A 16466-nucleotide genomic window follows, 5' to 3' on the forward strand; every position below is an offset into this window, starting at 1 on the left:
CTTGCCTGCATTACTCTGGTCTGGTCTAGATTTAACATTTCTGTTCAAGTTCACTTTTAAAAGATACTCTGCGAAGCTGAAACGACTGCTCAGAGCACTTGCTGCTCCTGCAGAAGACCCGGGTTCAAGTCCCATTACAGACATGGTGGTCCACAACCATCCAAACTCTAGTTCCAGGGGCTCCAATACCCTCTTCTTACCTCTCTAGGCACCAAGTACACATATGGTACACACACATACATGCAGGCAAAACACACACACACACACAAATGAATAAATCTAACAAAAACAATCTTAAAAGACATATGGCTCAATGTCTGACCACTAAGCTAGTGTGCACAAGGCCTGAGTTTGGTTGCAGCGCAGCAAGTCAGGGCAAAAGACAAAAACATACTTGTGAAAATTCCCAAGTACACCTGTGAATAGAGAAAGTACAGTTTTTGTAATAGAGCTGAGAGAGCTCTACACCATTAAGAGCAATTGCTGTCTGCTCTTGCAGAGGACTTTGATTTGGTTCCCAACCCCAACAGGGCAGCTCAAAAGTGTTTAAAACTCCAGGGTATTCATTTGGTTCCCTCTTTGGACCAAATTCGAGTACCAGATATGCACAGGCAAATGCAGGCAGGACACTCATACACATAAAAATAACCAAATCTGAACAAAAAAGATGAATACAAGATGCATAGAATATAATTTTTTTTAAAGAAACATGTATAAATACCTTTTACAGTCACTTGGGTAATTCCCCACCACTTAAATGTAAGAGATTCAATGTGGGGATCCTGCCCACATGTATGAACTGTAACCATTTCTTCCTTTACATATTTGTACATTGACTCAGGGAAGGATACATGTGGCTACCTCTTTCAGGCTTTGTGTTAGAAAATTTTAAATAAAATGTGCAGACTTACTACTAGACAATTCAATTCCATTCGCTTTATTTTTAGGATGGTTTCATTTCTCGGGAAGGAATGACACAAATACAAGTTCGGTCCTTTAGGCTGAGCCCTGTCTATTCCCTTAAAAGTACTAGTCTGGGCCTCTAAGTGGGATTACAAATCTCAGACGTTAGGGGAAAGGTATAAGACTGGATTTCTAATTAAACAAGAAAAATCGCTAATGCCATTGTTACCCTATTTGGTTACTCAGACCAGTACTGATATAAATCTGACCCTTTTAAATCGGGAAATGATTAAATTGGTTTTCTGTAGAGCCAAAGAATGTGATGAACGTATAAACCAATGTGTCCCCTTTAGAGACACTGCAGTATAGAAGAAAAGTTGTTTCACTTGTAAACTTCCAAGTTCCTTAGGTTTCAGGGCACTTCAGGACCCCAGTAACCAAGCAGTTCATGGCAGAAAATGAAAGTAAAGAAGTAGACGCAGAGGTCCGTGAAGACCTCGCCCATCTTGCTATAGGTGTCCATGGACCGGTTTATCACCTCTGCGGGAATCCCAGACAGCAACAGCGCAGCTGTCAGCACTGTGGTCTTTACCTTCTTCTCACCCTGTACCAAGAAAAGAAAAGTTAGCCGTTTGCTCTCTACACGCATGACGCCATCTCTCCTCAGTTTTCAAAATGACCAATCATGGGTCAGAACAATACCATGTCAACACTTACTGAGCACCATAGGTAAATCTGAGGATTCTTAGGCAACAGGAGACAACAGGATGCCCAGGATGTCATTTTGGATAGCCATGATGGAGCACATCTTTAATCCCACCCAGCACTTGGGAGGTAGAAACGGTTAGAACTCCGTGAGTTCAAGGTCAGTCTGGTATCATATTGAGTTCTAGGACAGCCAGGGCCCTGCAGAGAGTCCCTAATTAATTAATTAATAATTAACAGTGTCATTTTGGAAGCAAGACCTAGGTAACACCTTTAGGGATATGTAATGACACAAGGTAAAAAGAAGAAAAATAAAACTGGATACGAGGCTATGGATAAAATGGTGGCATGTGGCACAGGATCCAAAGGGCACAGAGACTGTGCTGTGTCTTATGTAAATAAAGCACCAGGAAATGTCCTGATGCCAAGTCCACCACCATACACAGAAACATGTAAGGAAGGAGTTCGGGGGAGAGAGAAGCGAAGCCTTCATGGGTGAGCAGCTTTCTGTCAGAGGCAGAGGAGAACTCCATCATAAGCTGAGGCTCGTGACAACCGAGGCCAGAAGCCGAAGAATCTAGGGGTGCTGGAGAGTGGGTCATTGTAAACAAAACCACAGGGACATCCTACCCTGAGACCTCTGCAAAGCATACCCTGGTTATTTGTGTAATGGAATGTCACTGAACAGCTAGGGACACTTCTAGAGGGAGAGAGAACATTTCTTTTGTATCTTTCTGGTCTCATTTGAAAATAGTTTTTTGAGGCTGAGTCTCAAGAGCCCACATTGGCTTCAAATTTGTTGCACATCTAAGACTTACTGGTCCTGCGACCGCCCTTCCCAGTGGCTGGATCACAGACACAAACCGCTATGCTGGGATCCACGTGACCCTCCAGCTCAGTCACGCTAAAGTGACATCTCCTGACACTAGGTTCTTTTGCTTTTAAGTTTTTGGGACAGGGTTTCTCTGTATAGGCCTGGCTATCCTGAAAGTCACTCTGTAGACAAGGCTGGTCTTGAACTCAGAGATCCGCCTGCCTCTCTACCTCTCAGTACTGGGATTAAAGGCATGGGCCAACAACCCAGCCACGAGTCTCATTTTTGTAAAATGATCTTTAGGTTATGTATGTGGGTATTGCCATTACCTACATGTATGTTCACTCACGGCATGCATGCCTGGTGCCTGCAGATACCAGAGGAGGCCATCAGATGCCCTGGAACTGGTGTTACAGAACCATTATGCTTAACCACTGAGTCGCCTCTCCAGCCCCAGATTCTGTTTAAACGAATTCAAAGGTGGTCTCTAAAATTTATTTAGTATCACTAAATACCTCTGGTAACTCAGCAATTTTAAATACATAAAAAGCTATATAGTTAACCAATAGAAATGAAAGCTGGGGCTGGAGAATTGGCTCAGTGGTTAAGAGCACTGACTGCCCTTCCAGAGGTCCTGAGTTCAATTCCCAGCAACCACATGGTGGCTCACAACCACCTGTAATCAGATCTGATGCCCTCTTCTGGTGTGTCTGAAGACAGCTACAAAGTACTATATAAGTAAAAAATAAATCTTTAAAAAAGAAAAAGAAATCAAACTTGGGTCCTCTGGAGCAGTATTGTATTCTTAAAACACTGAGGCATCTTCCCAGCCCTTAAGTTCTTAAAATGAGTTAGTCATGAACCACCAAGGTGGCTCAGCAGGTAAAAGTGCTTCTGGTGAGCTTGACAGCCCAAGTTTGACCCCTAGAAACCAAGGTGTGAGGAAACCATCTCTGGAAAGTTGTCCTCTGACTTCCACAAAAGCACATCCACGCTCACATATCCTACACATACACACAAATAAGCATGCACACACAGATAAATTAAATTGCTGACAATTACTGAGCCACAAGTCAACCTAAATACATTGTAATTAAGAAAAAGACTTCAATTTACCTTAGGAAAATATTTGTATAGTCCCATGTATGCAAGTTGCAGTGTAAGAAACGGAGCAAAAATAGACTGTAGAGATAGAAAATAAGACTTAAGTGTTTCCAGTAGAATTACTCTTATCACAATAAACCAACTTAGCCAAGGCTCTAAAAGCAAAACAGGACAGGAAAACATTTAATGCAGCAGCTGAAAATATTCTTATTTCTGTAGAAGATTAAAGGTAGCAACAGGGTCTGATTCTCCAACCATAAACATGCCAAGTCATGTCATTTTTCAGTGCACTCCCTCCCCAAATGTGTTCTCTCATAAGATTTTGTCCTCTTGTTATGAGACAGGGTCTTATTCTGTGGAGCAGCAGTTCCCAACATGTGTGCTGCAGCCCTTTGGGGTTCAAATGACCCTTTCACAGGATCGCCTAAGACCTTCAGGAAACATACATATTTACATTACGATTCATAACAGCAGCAAAATTGCAGTTATGAAGTAGCAATGAAAATAATTTTAAAGGGTTGCAGCATCAGGAAGGTTGAGAACTATGGATGTAGAGACTGGCCTTGAACTCATGATCCAATTACTTCAGCCTTCAGAGTCCTAGAATTTACAGGCTACCTTACAATGCACAGCCCAAACTTAACCTTTTAGAGCATTAAGTGGTACAGTAACATCTCTCTCCGCTAGAGGAGACTGACAAATAGCTGAAAGCATGTATAAAACCCAGCACTCCACAGGACACCACAGATCTCTCAGAGTTGGGGGTAGAGTTGACACATACAACTTGGCTTTCAACAGATAGGCTTTTTTTTAAGATTTATTTATTTATTGTATATGAGTACACTGTAGCTGTCTTCAGACACACCAGAAGAGGGCATCAAACCCCATTACAGATGGTTGTGAGCCACCATGTGGTTGCTGAGTATTGAACTCAGGACCTCTGGAAGGGCAGTCAGTGCTCTTAACCACTGAGCCAATTCTCCAGCCCCAGATAGGCTATTCTTAAAATACAGTAGGGCAGGGGCTGGAGAGATGGCTCAGTGGTTAAGAGCACTAGCTGCTCTTTCAAAGAACTCAGGTTCAAATCCCAGCATGCACATGGCAGTTCACAACTATCTGAAATTTCAGTTCCAGAGGATCTGACACCTTCACACACCAATGTAAATTAAAAACAAAACAAAACAAAAAAACAACAGTTTGGCAGTTTGACATCTTATCATCAAAAAAAGAAAAAAAAATCAATATGGCACTTAGTCTACAAAATTATTTCTAAGATGTAAAAGGTTATCCAGGGGGCAAAGGAACAAACGTTGTTGTGTGGCAGAGGCAGGAAACAAACAACTGAATATCTGATATGAATCAAACCCGAAAACCAGAACAACAAAAAATCCTTACATAGAAAGGCATAGGGGCTGGAGAGATGGTGCAGTGGGAAGAACACTTCTTGCTCTTGCAAAGGACCTACGTTCAGTTCCCAGAGCCCACATGGCGCTCACAACCACCTCTAATTCTAAGAGGTTTCACAGAGCTCTGTCACCCTCTTCTGACTAGGTACCAAGCACACAGGAAGTGTACATACACATGTGTGGGCAAAACACTTGCATACATACAATAAACAAATCTATCTAAAACAAACAAACTAACAAACACACAAGCATAGCTTTTGAATCATGATAAATGCAGCTCTCGGCTCATACACTAAAGTCACCTGGTCTCTACTACAGTGAGAATTTATCATCAGGGGAGACAATCAAATCTGTTGAACAGATTCTATATAAGAAAATACTTGCATAAAAGCAGGGGTTTTTTTGTTGTGGGTTTTTCTGTTTTGTTTTGCTTTTGAGACAGAATTTCTCTGTGTAACCTTGGCTTCTACAGACCAGGCTAGCCTTGAATTCAGAGCTCTGCTTGCCTTTGCTGTCTAAGAGCAGTGGTTAAGGGTATAAGCCACCATGTCGAACTGCATAAAAGCAGATTTTAAAACCTGTTTTGCCTAATGATGTATGAAAATTTTATGTACATACCCAATACATAGTAAGCGTTCTTAGAATGACTATTGAGAAATGGCTCAGTGGTTAGAGCACTGACTGCTTTCCCCAAGGTCCTGAGTCCAATTCTCAGCATCCACATGGTGACTCACAACCATCTGTAATGGGATACCCCATTCTGGTGTATCTGAAATAAACAATTCATATAAAAGGGCTGGAGATATGGCTCAGCAGTTAAGAGCACTGACTGCTTTCCCCAAGGTCCTGAGTTCAGTTCCCAACAACCACATGGTGGCCCACAACCATATGTAATGGGATCTGATGCCCTCTTGTGGTGTGTCTGAAGACAGCGACAGTGTGCTCATATACATAAAATAAATAAATTTTTAAAAAGTGACTACTGAGCAAACCTACTTCAAATCAAGACACTGGGCAGCTGGAGCAGTGGCTGGTGGGTGACAGCGCTGGAGTTCAGTTCCCAGCACCTGCATGGTGGCTCACAGCTGCCTGTGATTCTGGTTCCAGAGGATCTGACACCCTCTTCTGGCCTCAGAAGGCACCAGACATGCACATGGTACACATACACACATGTAGGCAGAACACACAAATAAACTAATAATAAATCTTTTGAAAAAAAGCTCTAACCAAGACACTGGGTCATAAACTGTACCTTTCTGCACTTTTATGTCCCATAATGCACTGATGTTATGATGCCACTACACTACATAAGGCAGAATCACTTTCTGAACTGTAGACAGTTGCCTATCCACAGGACCACAAGAAGTACAATTTAATGTCTTGATCTACTTGGAATATTACTCGCTTATACTACATGTAGGCATCTGGACTTTCGGCTCTGGTTTGAAACTGCCCGGGTTTCACCCCACCTGTCAGGGGCTGTGTGACCTTGGTAAGAGAATTAATCTGAGTTTTTGAGAGTTCAAACAACATATAGTTCATGAAGATGGAATTTAAATGAATAAATATGAGACAGGCATATGAAGTGGTACCTGGCATATAGACAGATGATAGTTCTTACTATAAATAGCCTCTTCTTCTGTAACTGGAACAAATAACAGAATGTATAACACACTTTCAAACAGCCCCATCGATCTGGCAATGCTGACAAGACATCCCTATCCTGACAACTCAGCTCACATTGTCCTAGTTAATAACTTGCAGCTCTTGTCTTACCAAATATTTGCAAACGAAGGCTCTGACGCCAAGAGCAAGCAGAGCGCACCCCACCAATCGAAATATTCGAAAAGAGTCAAACTCTTCCGTCGTGCTTCCGTCTTCCTGGCTGGGCTTCTCGCTGATGAGCTGTTTTCGCAGTTTCATTGCTTCTTCAAATCGGGAAAGGTACTGTTCTAGGCCGTGGTGAGAACCCCTTTGGGCTGAGTCTGCTGTCAGGTCACCTCTGGTGCGCTGCCGGAGCTCAACTCCATCCTTACTACTGCACTCTGGTGGTTTCATGAATGAGTCCAGTTTGTCTCCCAGCTGGCTTCCCCTGACTTCTGCCACACCACCGGGCTGGTCAGCTACTCCTCCATCGACGGAATCACCAAGCACTACCCTCTTCGAAACTGAAGGAACGCTGAGGGAATTCAGTTTGTCACTGTCCTGTGGCTTTGATTTTGTTTGATTTTCTTCTTCTGGGGGAGGAAAAAAAAAGCCTTGTGTGTTACATACTCACAAACACCCTAAAACTCCCACTGCTTGCCAGAACTTGTTCTCGGAATCAAAATAAATGCTGATGCAGAAAAATACAAAATCATTAAAGTCTCTTAAGGTTTCTATTTTACAGTTACTTTCTGAGTCGGGAGTGCTGTGAGCACAGGGTGTGGCCCGCTATAATCACTGTTGCTCTCCCCTGGGCAGCCAAGAGCAGGCACTATTAGGATGCTGTTTTAGTTTTTAAAGAGAGAACTCTAAAAATGATAAAATCTGCAGAGCAAAAAACCAGCATAAGAAAGGGACTCGAGAAACACCAATACTTTAAGAATATCTTCAGATTAATCACTACAAAAAATATTTCCTGTACTGTTTCAGGGGACTTAAAAGTGTTACCCATACCTCTCATTCATATTGTCTAGACGTTCAGAATTTCATCTCTAATGCCTCATAGAAATTCTTGAGTTCTACCAAGCTTGCAAACAGTGACTAGAAAGCCAATTACTAAAGGAAACACCCAAATTGAAACTTAGAGCAGTCAAGCATTCAGTTGTGTTCATACAGAGTACTGGATACAAGGCTGCATGAAAGATGAGTTTTCTTAGGGTAAATGCAGTTATTAAAATGTGATGTATCTCTCTGTTAATGAAAGGAAATCTCAGTGGGGACATTACATCTTTCGGTAAGGTCTATAAAGAATGCTCACACATATGTATTATTCATCTCTTCTAGAAGAACTGTAAGTAACATTGTTGAAGGCACTGAGCACAGCCACCAAGATAGGGCCATGTGGGTCTCTGATCCACAATGGACGGACCAGCTAATAGTTGAGTAATGACTAATGTGATGGACGAGTTACAAAGCTAAAGGCAAAAGCTAGGTCAGGGGAGTAACTGGAAAGAAAAGCATCTGAAGCGTATATGACAATCTCCCTGGGGACGAAATGGAATGAGAAGTCTGGAGATAAAATGCGCCTTCAAGAAAGGCGAGTAATCAATATAGGGGCTGTCTCAGATAGCCATACGGAGAATCAGGAACGGAACGAAGGCTTTGTGGCCAGGGTGGAGACAATCTCAGGGCGAGGATCCAAGAAAATAGGAAGCAACAAGGAACGTCCTGGGGTTTAGCGGCAATATAATAGGGTCGTCACCTAGGGGGCGGGGACAGAATGCGATCGGAGTGCATTTTGGGGTCATATGGTTTGCGAGCTGGAGGGGACAGAAGGATCTTGAAGATTCAAAGGGGTGGGCGGGAGACAGGAAACCGGAGCTCTCACCCGCGCCGCTCCCGGGCCTGTGAAAGCCCATGATCCGGTTGATGCGTTGCTCGGAGTTCATGAGCAGCTTCCTCCTCCGCACCTCCGCTCGACGCTGAGAAGCCGACAGGCCCGGGGGCGCCGAGGGCCTGTCCCCGCCGTCGGTGGCCATAGGCACCGGCTCCATACTTTCTCTACAGCCTGGATCAGGGTGACTGTAAAGGCGAGGATGACTTAAGGCAGGGCCGCAGAGTTCGGTCCCACTCCCACTGTAGTCCCGCCCACTGGGGGCGGGGAATGAGGGGTGAGCATGCGCCGATGGCCTGCACGAGGCTCTGCCGCCATGTTCAGTGAGGGCTGGCCAGGTTCAAGAGTTCGCCCTTCGAAAGTTAGCTCGCAGTGCTCAAGTTTCTCACCACCAGGTTACCTCACTGCTGCTCCCGAAGGTGAAGAGACCGACGCCCTCCTGATGGGTGAAATCCCAGTGAAGAATGGGACCATTTTATTCTCCGCCAGGAAGCAAAATGGAGGTTGCAGCGGCAGGAGCTTTTTACCAGTCAACGTGTTTTTGCTCCTTGGATACGTAATTGCGGGAGCGACGCTTTCCGGGAGCGTGGCCCTGGGATTTGGTGGCAGTGGTGATGGTAGTAGTACTTTACAGCACTTCTGCCGGGTTTTCCTTGTCTCTTCCGTGCCCGTCGTCTAAATTGCCAACATTCCCTACTCCCCTTTTCCTTGCTCTTTTCTTGCAACCCTGTTGCTTGCTTAAATCTCCTTCTAGAGGATTTTGTATTATTATATATTAGAAAGGAGCCCGCAGTATGCACCAGTAGTTTGTTCTAAGTAGCTCTGCATACGTATATTGCTAGTAGCTCCTTCGTTCTGAGTTCTCTCTGCAGCTCAGGTGGTGGCGTGCTGAAGGAGTGCAAAGAGTTCAAACCATTCCATGCTAGCCTGATTTTGTATTTCAGGAATTGCAAGCTTGGGCAGTTAAAGTTAACTGCGAAATTGACGGTTAGACATGAAATGTTAAATCAGTTTTTCAAGAACCTTGTCCTCAGACCTCTGGCCCTTTGAATAAACCGCTTCTCGCCACCAAGTGCCTTCTGTTTTCTTCTATGTGAAGAGAGCCCACACCCTGCCTGGTGGGTGAAATGCTGATAAGTAGCAGGCTTATTTTATACTCATGCGGGAAGCAAAATGGAGGTTGCAATACCAGGCACTTTTTTTTTTTTTTTTGGTAGCAGATTCTACAGTGTGACTCTGTCTCAGCAAGATAGGATAAAAATAGAAGTTAAACACACAGACACACCAAAGGTCAAAACAGACTATATTGTTTACTTAAATTTTCTTGCTATCTAGAAGACCTTTTATTAGATGGGATGCCTTGTCATACCAACATAAAAGGAAGTTATTAGATAGATATCAGTGTGACCAGAGAACCTTACTGGCTCCTACTACCAAAGACGGGAAAAATGAATAATAGAGGGCTGAACCAATGGTTCCGTGGTTAAGAGCACTGACTGCTCTTCCAGAGGTCCTGAGTTCAATTCCCAGCAACCACATGGTGGCTCACAACTATCTGTAATGAGATCTGATGCCTTCTTCTGGTATGTCTGAAGACAGAGACAGTGTACTTACATACATAAGATAAATACATATTAAAAAAAGAAAGAAAAAGAAAATGAATAATTGAAATAGAAAGTCATGTCTATGTCTGGGAGTGTGAGCTTAACTAAAAGCTTTTTAAACCCAGCAACAGGGAGACAGAGGCAGGCATATCTGTATAAGTTCCTGCCAGTGTGATCTACTTAGTGGATTCTAGGGCAGCCAGGGATGTATGGTGAGACTGTCTCAAAAGTCAGCAACAATGGGGCTGGAAAGATGCTCAGCTATTGAGCACAGGATGTTCTTGCAGAGTACCTAGATTGTATTCCCATCACCCACGTGTCAGCTAACAACTATCTGTAACTCCCATTTCCACAGGATCCAGTGCCCTCTCCTGACCACTGCAAGCAATGCATGCATATAGTGCCTAGATATGCAGGCAAAATACCCATATGCATATAAATAATAAGTAATTTTTTCAGTTTTATTAAATCGTCATTGTATTTACATTTCAAATGTTATCCCCCCCACTTCCCTCCCTCCTCCCAAGTCATTTTTTAAAAATCAACAATAATAGCAACAACAACAACAAAAGCAAGCAAAAAACTGATAACTGATAAATCTGAAAGTTATGGGCCAGAGAGATGTCTCGGCAGTTAAGAGCACTGACTGCTCTTCCAGAGGTCCTGAGTTCAATTCCCAGCAACCACATGATGACTCACAACCATCTGTAATGGGATCTGATGCCCTCTTCTGGTGTGTCTGAAGACAGCTACAGTGTACTCGTATAAATAAAATAAATCTTTAGAAAAAAAAAAGCACTGGCTGTTCTTCCAGAAAACTGGGGTTCAGTTTCTAGCACCCACATAGCAATTCTGTGATTACCTGTCTGTAATTCCAGTTCCAGGGGACCCAACCCCCTCACAAAGACATACATTCAGGCAAAAACATGTGGAATAAATAAGAATAAATTTTTTAAATCTGAAAGTTATAAAACTGTGAAGTCATATATCTCTGATTATGTATCCTTATGATTTCTAATGATATCATTTGCTTGTAACCAAATTGGCACAAAAACCCATGAACTACAGCAGAGTTAGGAATATTTTTAAGAGACATCCATAAACTGCAAGCACATAGCATATGTTGGTTTTACCTGAACGTGTCGTCTGCAGCCTTGATGAATATGGCTGTCTGTTCACGAGCACTGCAGACCTTCAACTTGGATCATTTGGCTGCTATTGAGCTTCTCAGTGCAGACCTGGCGCCTCTTTTATGAGGCAGCAGCTGAGGAGACACCCCAGAGCTCACCATAGCCCATAAAAAACCCAAGGAAGGGATCAAGCCTGAGCACCGTGATCATATTAATTTGAAAGTGGTGGCATTGCATGGTTCTGTCATGCAGTTTAAGAGTAGAGGCAGTTAGTTAGTAAACTAATGAAAGCCATTATGTATGACAGTGTTTGTCAGTGAGGCAGATCAGGGTCCCATTTGATGGGACACCAAACAATTAAACACACCCATCCACACAGTAGGAAATGGAGACTCAAGATGCAGTTGATGTGCTCCATCAGTAGTAAGGAGGTATCTACTAAAATGGAACTTGCTACCTTACTCCAGAATTTTGTTTTACACCAACAGATTATCAGTTAGCCACAATTTACCTGGTATGAAGATGCATGCCTAATAGCACTGAGAAGGAAGAGGCAGGTGGATCTCTGTGGGTTTGATGCTACTTTGGTATACGAAATCAGTTCAGCTAGGGCTACATACTGAGACCCTGTGTCTTAGTCAGGGTTTTACTGCTATGAACAGACACCATGACCAAGGCAAGTCTTATAAAGGACAATATTTAATTGGGGCTGGTTTACAGTTCAGAGATTCAGTCTGTTATCATCAAGGTGGGAGCATGGCAGCGTCCAGGCAGGCATGATGCTGGAGGAGTTGAGAGTTCTACATCTTCAACTGAAGGCTGCTAGCAGAATGCTGACTTTCAGGCAGCTAGGATAAGGTCTTAAAACCCATACCCACAGTGACACACCTACTCCAGCAAGGCCACACCTCCAAATAGTACCACTTCCTGGGCAAAGCATATTCAAACCATGACATCTGACACCCTGTCTAAAAAAAAAAGAAGAAGAAGAAGAAAAGAAAGAAAAAAAAGAAAAGAAGAAGGCTGCTGTCTGCCCCATTCTATCCTGACTTCCTGCACAGTTAACTCTTCTCTTATATCATTCCTTCTGAACAGAGAGTAACTGGTATATGGGTGCCTTCACCAGCTTTAAAAACAACTAAATGTCCAATTTTACTGTCTTAGTTATGTTTCCATTGCTGTGAAAAGACACCATGACTAGGGAAACTCTTAGAAAAGAAAGTGTTTACTTAGGGCTCGCTTGGAGTTTTGGGGGGTTATTAGTCTGTGATCCTCATGTTGGAGAGTATGCCATAACACAAGGTGCTTAAACACTAGCTGGGACCTTACATTACACCCTGATATGCAAGCCATGAGAAAGAGATTCAGTGAGAGATTGAAACCTCAAACCCCATATCTGAGGGACACACACTCCCAACAAGACCACACCTATTCCATAAAACTACATTCCTTTTCCTTCTCAAAAATACCATTCCTTCAAATATGAGCCTATGAGGGCCATTCTTAGTCCAAACACCAGAGTTGTTTTGGTTGATATTAAATGGCTATGGTGTGGGAAAAGTTGCTTGAAAATATCCTCCTATGAGTTTCAGGTCAGGCTGGTCTATAAAGCAAGTTCCAGGACAGCCAGGGCTAAACAGAGAAACCCTGTCTCAAAAAAAAAAAAAAAAAAAAAAAAAAAAAAAAAAAAAAAAAAAAAGAAAGAAAGAAAGAAAAGAAAAGAAAAAGAAAAAAAAGAAAAAGACCCCCTTCTCTTCTACTGACATGTTCACTCAGGTTTATTTTGTTTGCTTGTTTGTAATAGTATTGGGTGTTTTACCTGCATTTATGTATGCATGCAGTTTCTGAAGAGGCCAGAAAAGGACGACAAATCCTCTGGAACTGGACTTATAAATTTATAAATGGGGGAGGGGCTAGAAAGATGTCTCCGTGGTTAAAGAACACTGGTTGCTCATCCAGAGAGCTTAAATTCAAATCTTAGCAACTGCATGGTGGCTCACAACCATATATTAAGGGATCTGGTGCCCTCTTCTGGCCTGCAGGAATACTTGCGTATGTGTGAGTCAGAGCATTCACACATAAATAAGAAAATTAAAAGTGGTTTTGTGCTAACATGATGTGAGTGCTGAGGACTAAACTCCAGTCCCCTGAAAGATCAACAAATGCACAAATGCTCTTTACCACTGAGTCGTCCCCTCATTCAGTGACCCCCACTCCTCTTGACTGTTTCTCTCTATATAATCATGTCTGTTCTGGAACTATGTAAACCAAACAAGCCTAGAACTCAACAGAGATCCACCTGCCTTTGCCTCCCACATGTTGAGATTAAAAGTGTGTGTGTACCATACCCAGATAACTCTATATTCCAGTAAATTATTTTGTTCTCAACAACAAAACAAACAAAGAAACCAAACAACACAACAACATAAAACTCGTTTTATATCTCATTTAATTAGCGAATTTTATTTTGTCTTGTTGGAGTTTGGAGGTGTCTTTTGTCAGGGGTTAAGAAAGAATCTCACTCAGTATCTCTGGCTTTCATGATGGGACTATGTGCCAGACTGGCTTCAAACTCAGAGACATCTTCCTGTCCCTGCTGCTGAATGCCTGATGTGTGTGGAGGCCAGAAGAGGTAGCAGATCACCAGGAACTGGGTTTATAGTCAGTTGTGAGCCATCTTGTGGGTGCTAGTACCTGGATCCTCTGTAAGAATAGCAAGTGTTCTTAAACACTGAGCCATCTCTCCAGCTCCCAATTCTGTTGTTATTAAAAACTACTAAGCCACCAGGCAGTAATGGGGCATGCCTTGAGTCCCAGCACTTAGAAGGCAGAGGCAAGCAGATCTCTGATTTTGAGGCTAGCCTGGTCTACAGAGCAGGTTCCAGGCTACCCAGGACTACAAAAGAGAAACCCTCTTTCAAAAAAAAAAAAAAACAAAAACAAAAACCACTGAGTTATAAAATACATGGTATAAATTATACCTCCATAAGGCTGTTTTTAAATCAGGCCAGCCAGGTGTGTGTGGGAGAGGGAGGGGCACGGTTTTGATCCCAGAACTTGGGGAGGCAGAGGTAGGTGAATCTTTATGAGTTCAAGGACAGCCTGCCGAGGTCCAGCCTCTGCATGAGGAGGGTCCTGAGGAAGGAGGGAATGGGAACAGCGCTGATTCAGTGATGACTTGGAGTCAGTACTGGATGCAAGCGGCTAGTTCAGGCACTCTCTGTTTCCTGATAATTTGCAGTATTCTTTATTTTTCAGCTTATTTCTTTTTTTTTTCAGCTTATTTCTTAATTCCACGATATCTTGAAGAGCCAGAGAGAGCCTGAACACAGTCTTTTATTTACTAAAGTTACATCATCAAGGAAGGCTTTGATCATTGTTAATAGACATCAAAAATTCCTAAATCTATATAAACTGTATAAGTCCGAGATCAACAGTTCCAACTCCCACTTTCTTAGAGCAGAACCAAGCACAAAACAAAAGCACATTTCTTTGTATGTTTACCCAGCCTGTTCTTCACAGGCGCCTGGCCACAGCTCCTCTAGTTTTCTGGTACAGCAGACAGCAGTCTTTAGTAACTGCTTCCATGTAAGGATAGAAAAGACGACTACTAAAGTTAAAACGATGCCTTACAAGGTTTTGAATGTATGTAGAGAAAACTATAAAACAGTTCTCTCTTTAATATCCTCCCAGGCATTGTTTTCATCAATGCTTTGATCAGTTAGAAAATCAGAGCACTAGCTTTTATGTGCTTCTACATCATTTAATTCCCTAATCTTCATTTCCTCCTCCTAGCAGTTCAATAGCCCCACGTGCTCTCCTTCTGATACTAATTATTCCTAAATCATATACAAATTCCTGTTTTTCTATCCATACCCTTTCCTCTTAAAAATCACTCTTTATCCTTTTTTAAAGGAATTGTTTATTTGTTTCATAGATATTGTACATTGTAGCTGTCTTCAGACACACCAGAAGAGGGTATCAAATCCCATTATAGATGGTTGTGAGCCACCATGTGGTTGCTGGGAATTAAACTCAGGACCTCTGGAAGAGCAGTCGGTGCTCTTACCAATGAGAGATCTCTCCTGTCCCCTACCTTTTCCTTAATATCTAAATTCATCCTAGCTGATCAATGCAGGAGTCATCTAACCGTGCTTCCTCGTGATTCCAAATCAAGGCCAAGTCTAGCAATGAACCATTTCCAAAAAGGACCATGAAGGCTTTTACGGCCCTTATGACTATATTGTCTAGATCCTTTCCCGTGACCCTGAAGGCCAAGTGGAGGGCCTGTCCCTCATCCTCCACAGTCTCATAACCGTCTCCACTCCTCATTCCTGAGAACTACATCTGTTCCATTTACTATGGCATGATTGGACTCAATATGCTCTACAAGAGGGAATCTCCTGTCCCCAGGAGCTGTTACTGTTTCTATAATCTTGAAAAGGGTCCTTTCGAGTTTTATAACTCTCTTGAGCTTCCTGGGCCTGTGAGTTTTGGGAGCGTTTCCATCTTCAAGGGGAGAAAGTTCCAACTGGCAGATGAAATGGCTACACAACACGGAGAACCCAACAGTCAGAACACAGCCCCTTCATCTTTCTCCTTAGAGTCCTCCCTGTCCAGGATACGCTCTAAGACTCAACAAAGGACACAACAGCAACCTAGAGATGTTAGGTTCTACACCACAAGCTACTTTGCTGTGCGAGCCTTTACCTGTCAGGTTCAAAGGAACCCCAGCCCCCCAAATGCTGATACCCATTTCATCTACCAGGTGTGGTTGGGGAGGAGGTTTTTATTGTAGATATGAGGGAGAGAACAGCCCGAGGCATCTGGTGGATTCCAGAGCAGAGAGATTAAGTAGTAAATTGAATATGGCCAGCAGACTGGACCAGGCCATGAGCCGAAGAGGGAGAGGGTGGCAAGAGAGGAAGACAAGAGAGAGGGAGCGCAGCAATAATGGCAGGGCTACGGGGGAGGGAACCTGTGAGATGTTTTGGGTTGGTGGTGAGAAGAGCCACAGGGAGTGATGGTACTGAGCAAGTCTCTGCAGGCCAGCACTTCAGCATGCGAACAGGCACCACAGCCTCTTGTCCCGAGTTTCTCCTGAACATCAAGAGACTGCTAAGAACCATGGGGGGGGGGGCACCAGTCGATCTTAAACTGTATTCAAGTTTGCTGCTGTTGGACAGAATCCCTTTCCTTTTCATTTGAAATTAATTAAGTGTATGGGTGTTTAGCCTGTCTGAATATCTGTGCACCCTGTGC

General features: G+C 43.1%; 1 protein-coding gene across 1 annotated transcript; it reads right to left on the bottom strand.

Annotated features, from left to right (window-relative positions):
* Positions 1 to 813: 813 nt before the first annotated feature.
* On the bottom strand, positions 814 to 8653 carry CAMLG (calcium modulating ligand). Its single transcript, XM_080939790.1, has 4 exons — positions 8465 to 8653; positions 6709 to 7169; positions 3539 to 3604; positions 814 to 1507 (listed from the first exon to the last, which is right to left on the bottom strand). The coding sequence occupies exons 1-4, from the start codon at positions 8628 to 8630 to the stop codon at positions 1316 to 1318; spliced, it is 885 nt and encodes a 294-aa protein (XP_080795916.1). The 5' UTR covers positions 8631 to 8653; the 3' UTR covers positions 814 to 1315.
* Between the last annotated feature and the right edge of the window lie 7813 nt (positions 8654 to 16466).

The sequence above is a fragment of the Micromys minutus genome (assembly GCF_963924665.1).
Source record: "Micromys minutus genome assembly, chromosome: 1".
NCBI classification, from domain to species: domain Eukaryota; kingdom Metazoa; phylum Chordata; class Mammalia; order Rodentia; family Muridae; genus Micromys; species Micromys minutus.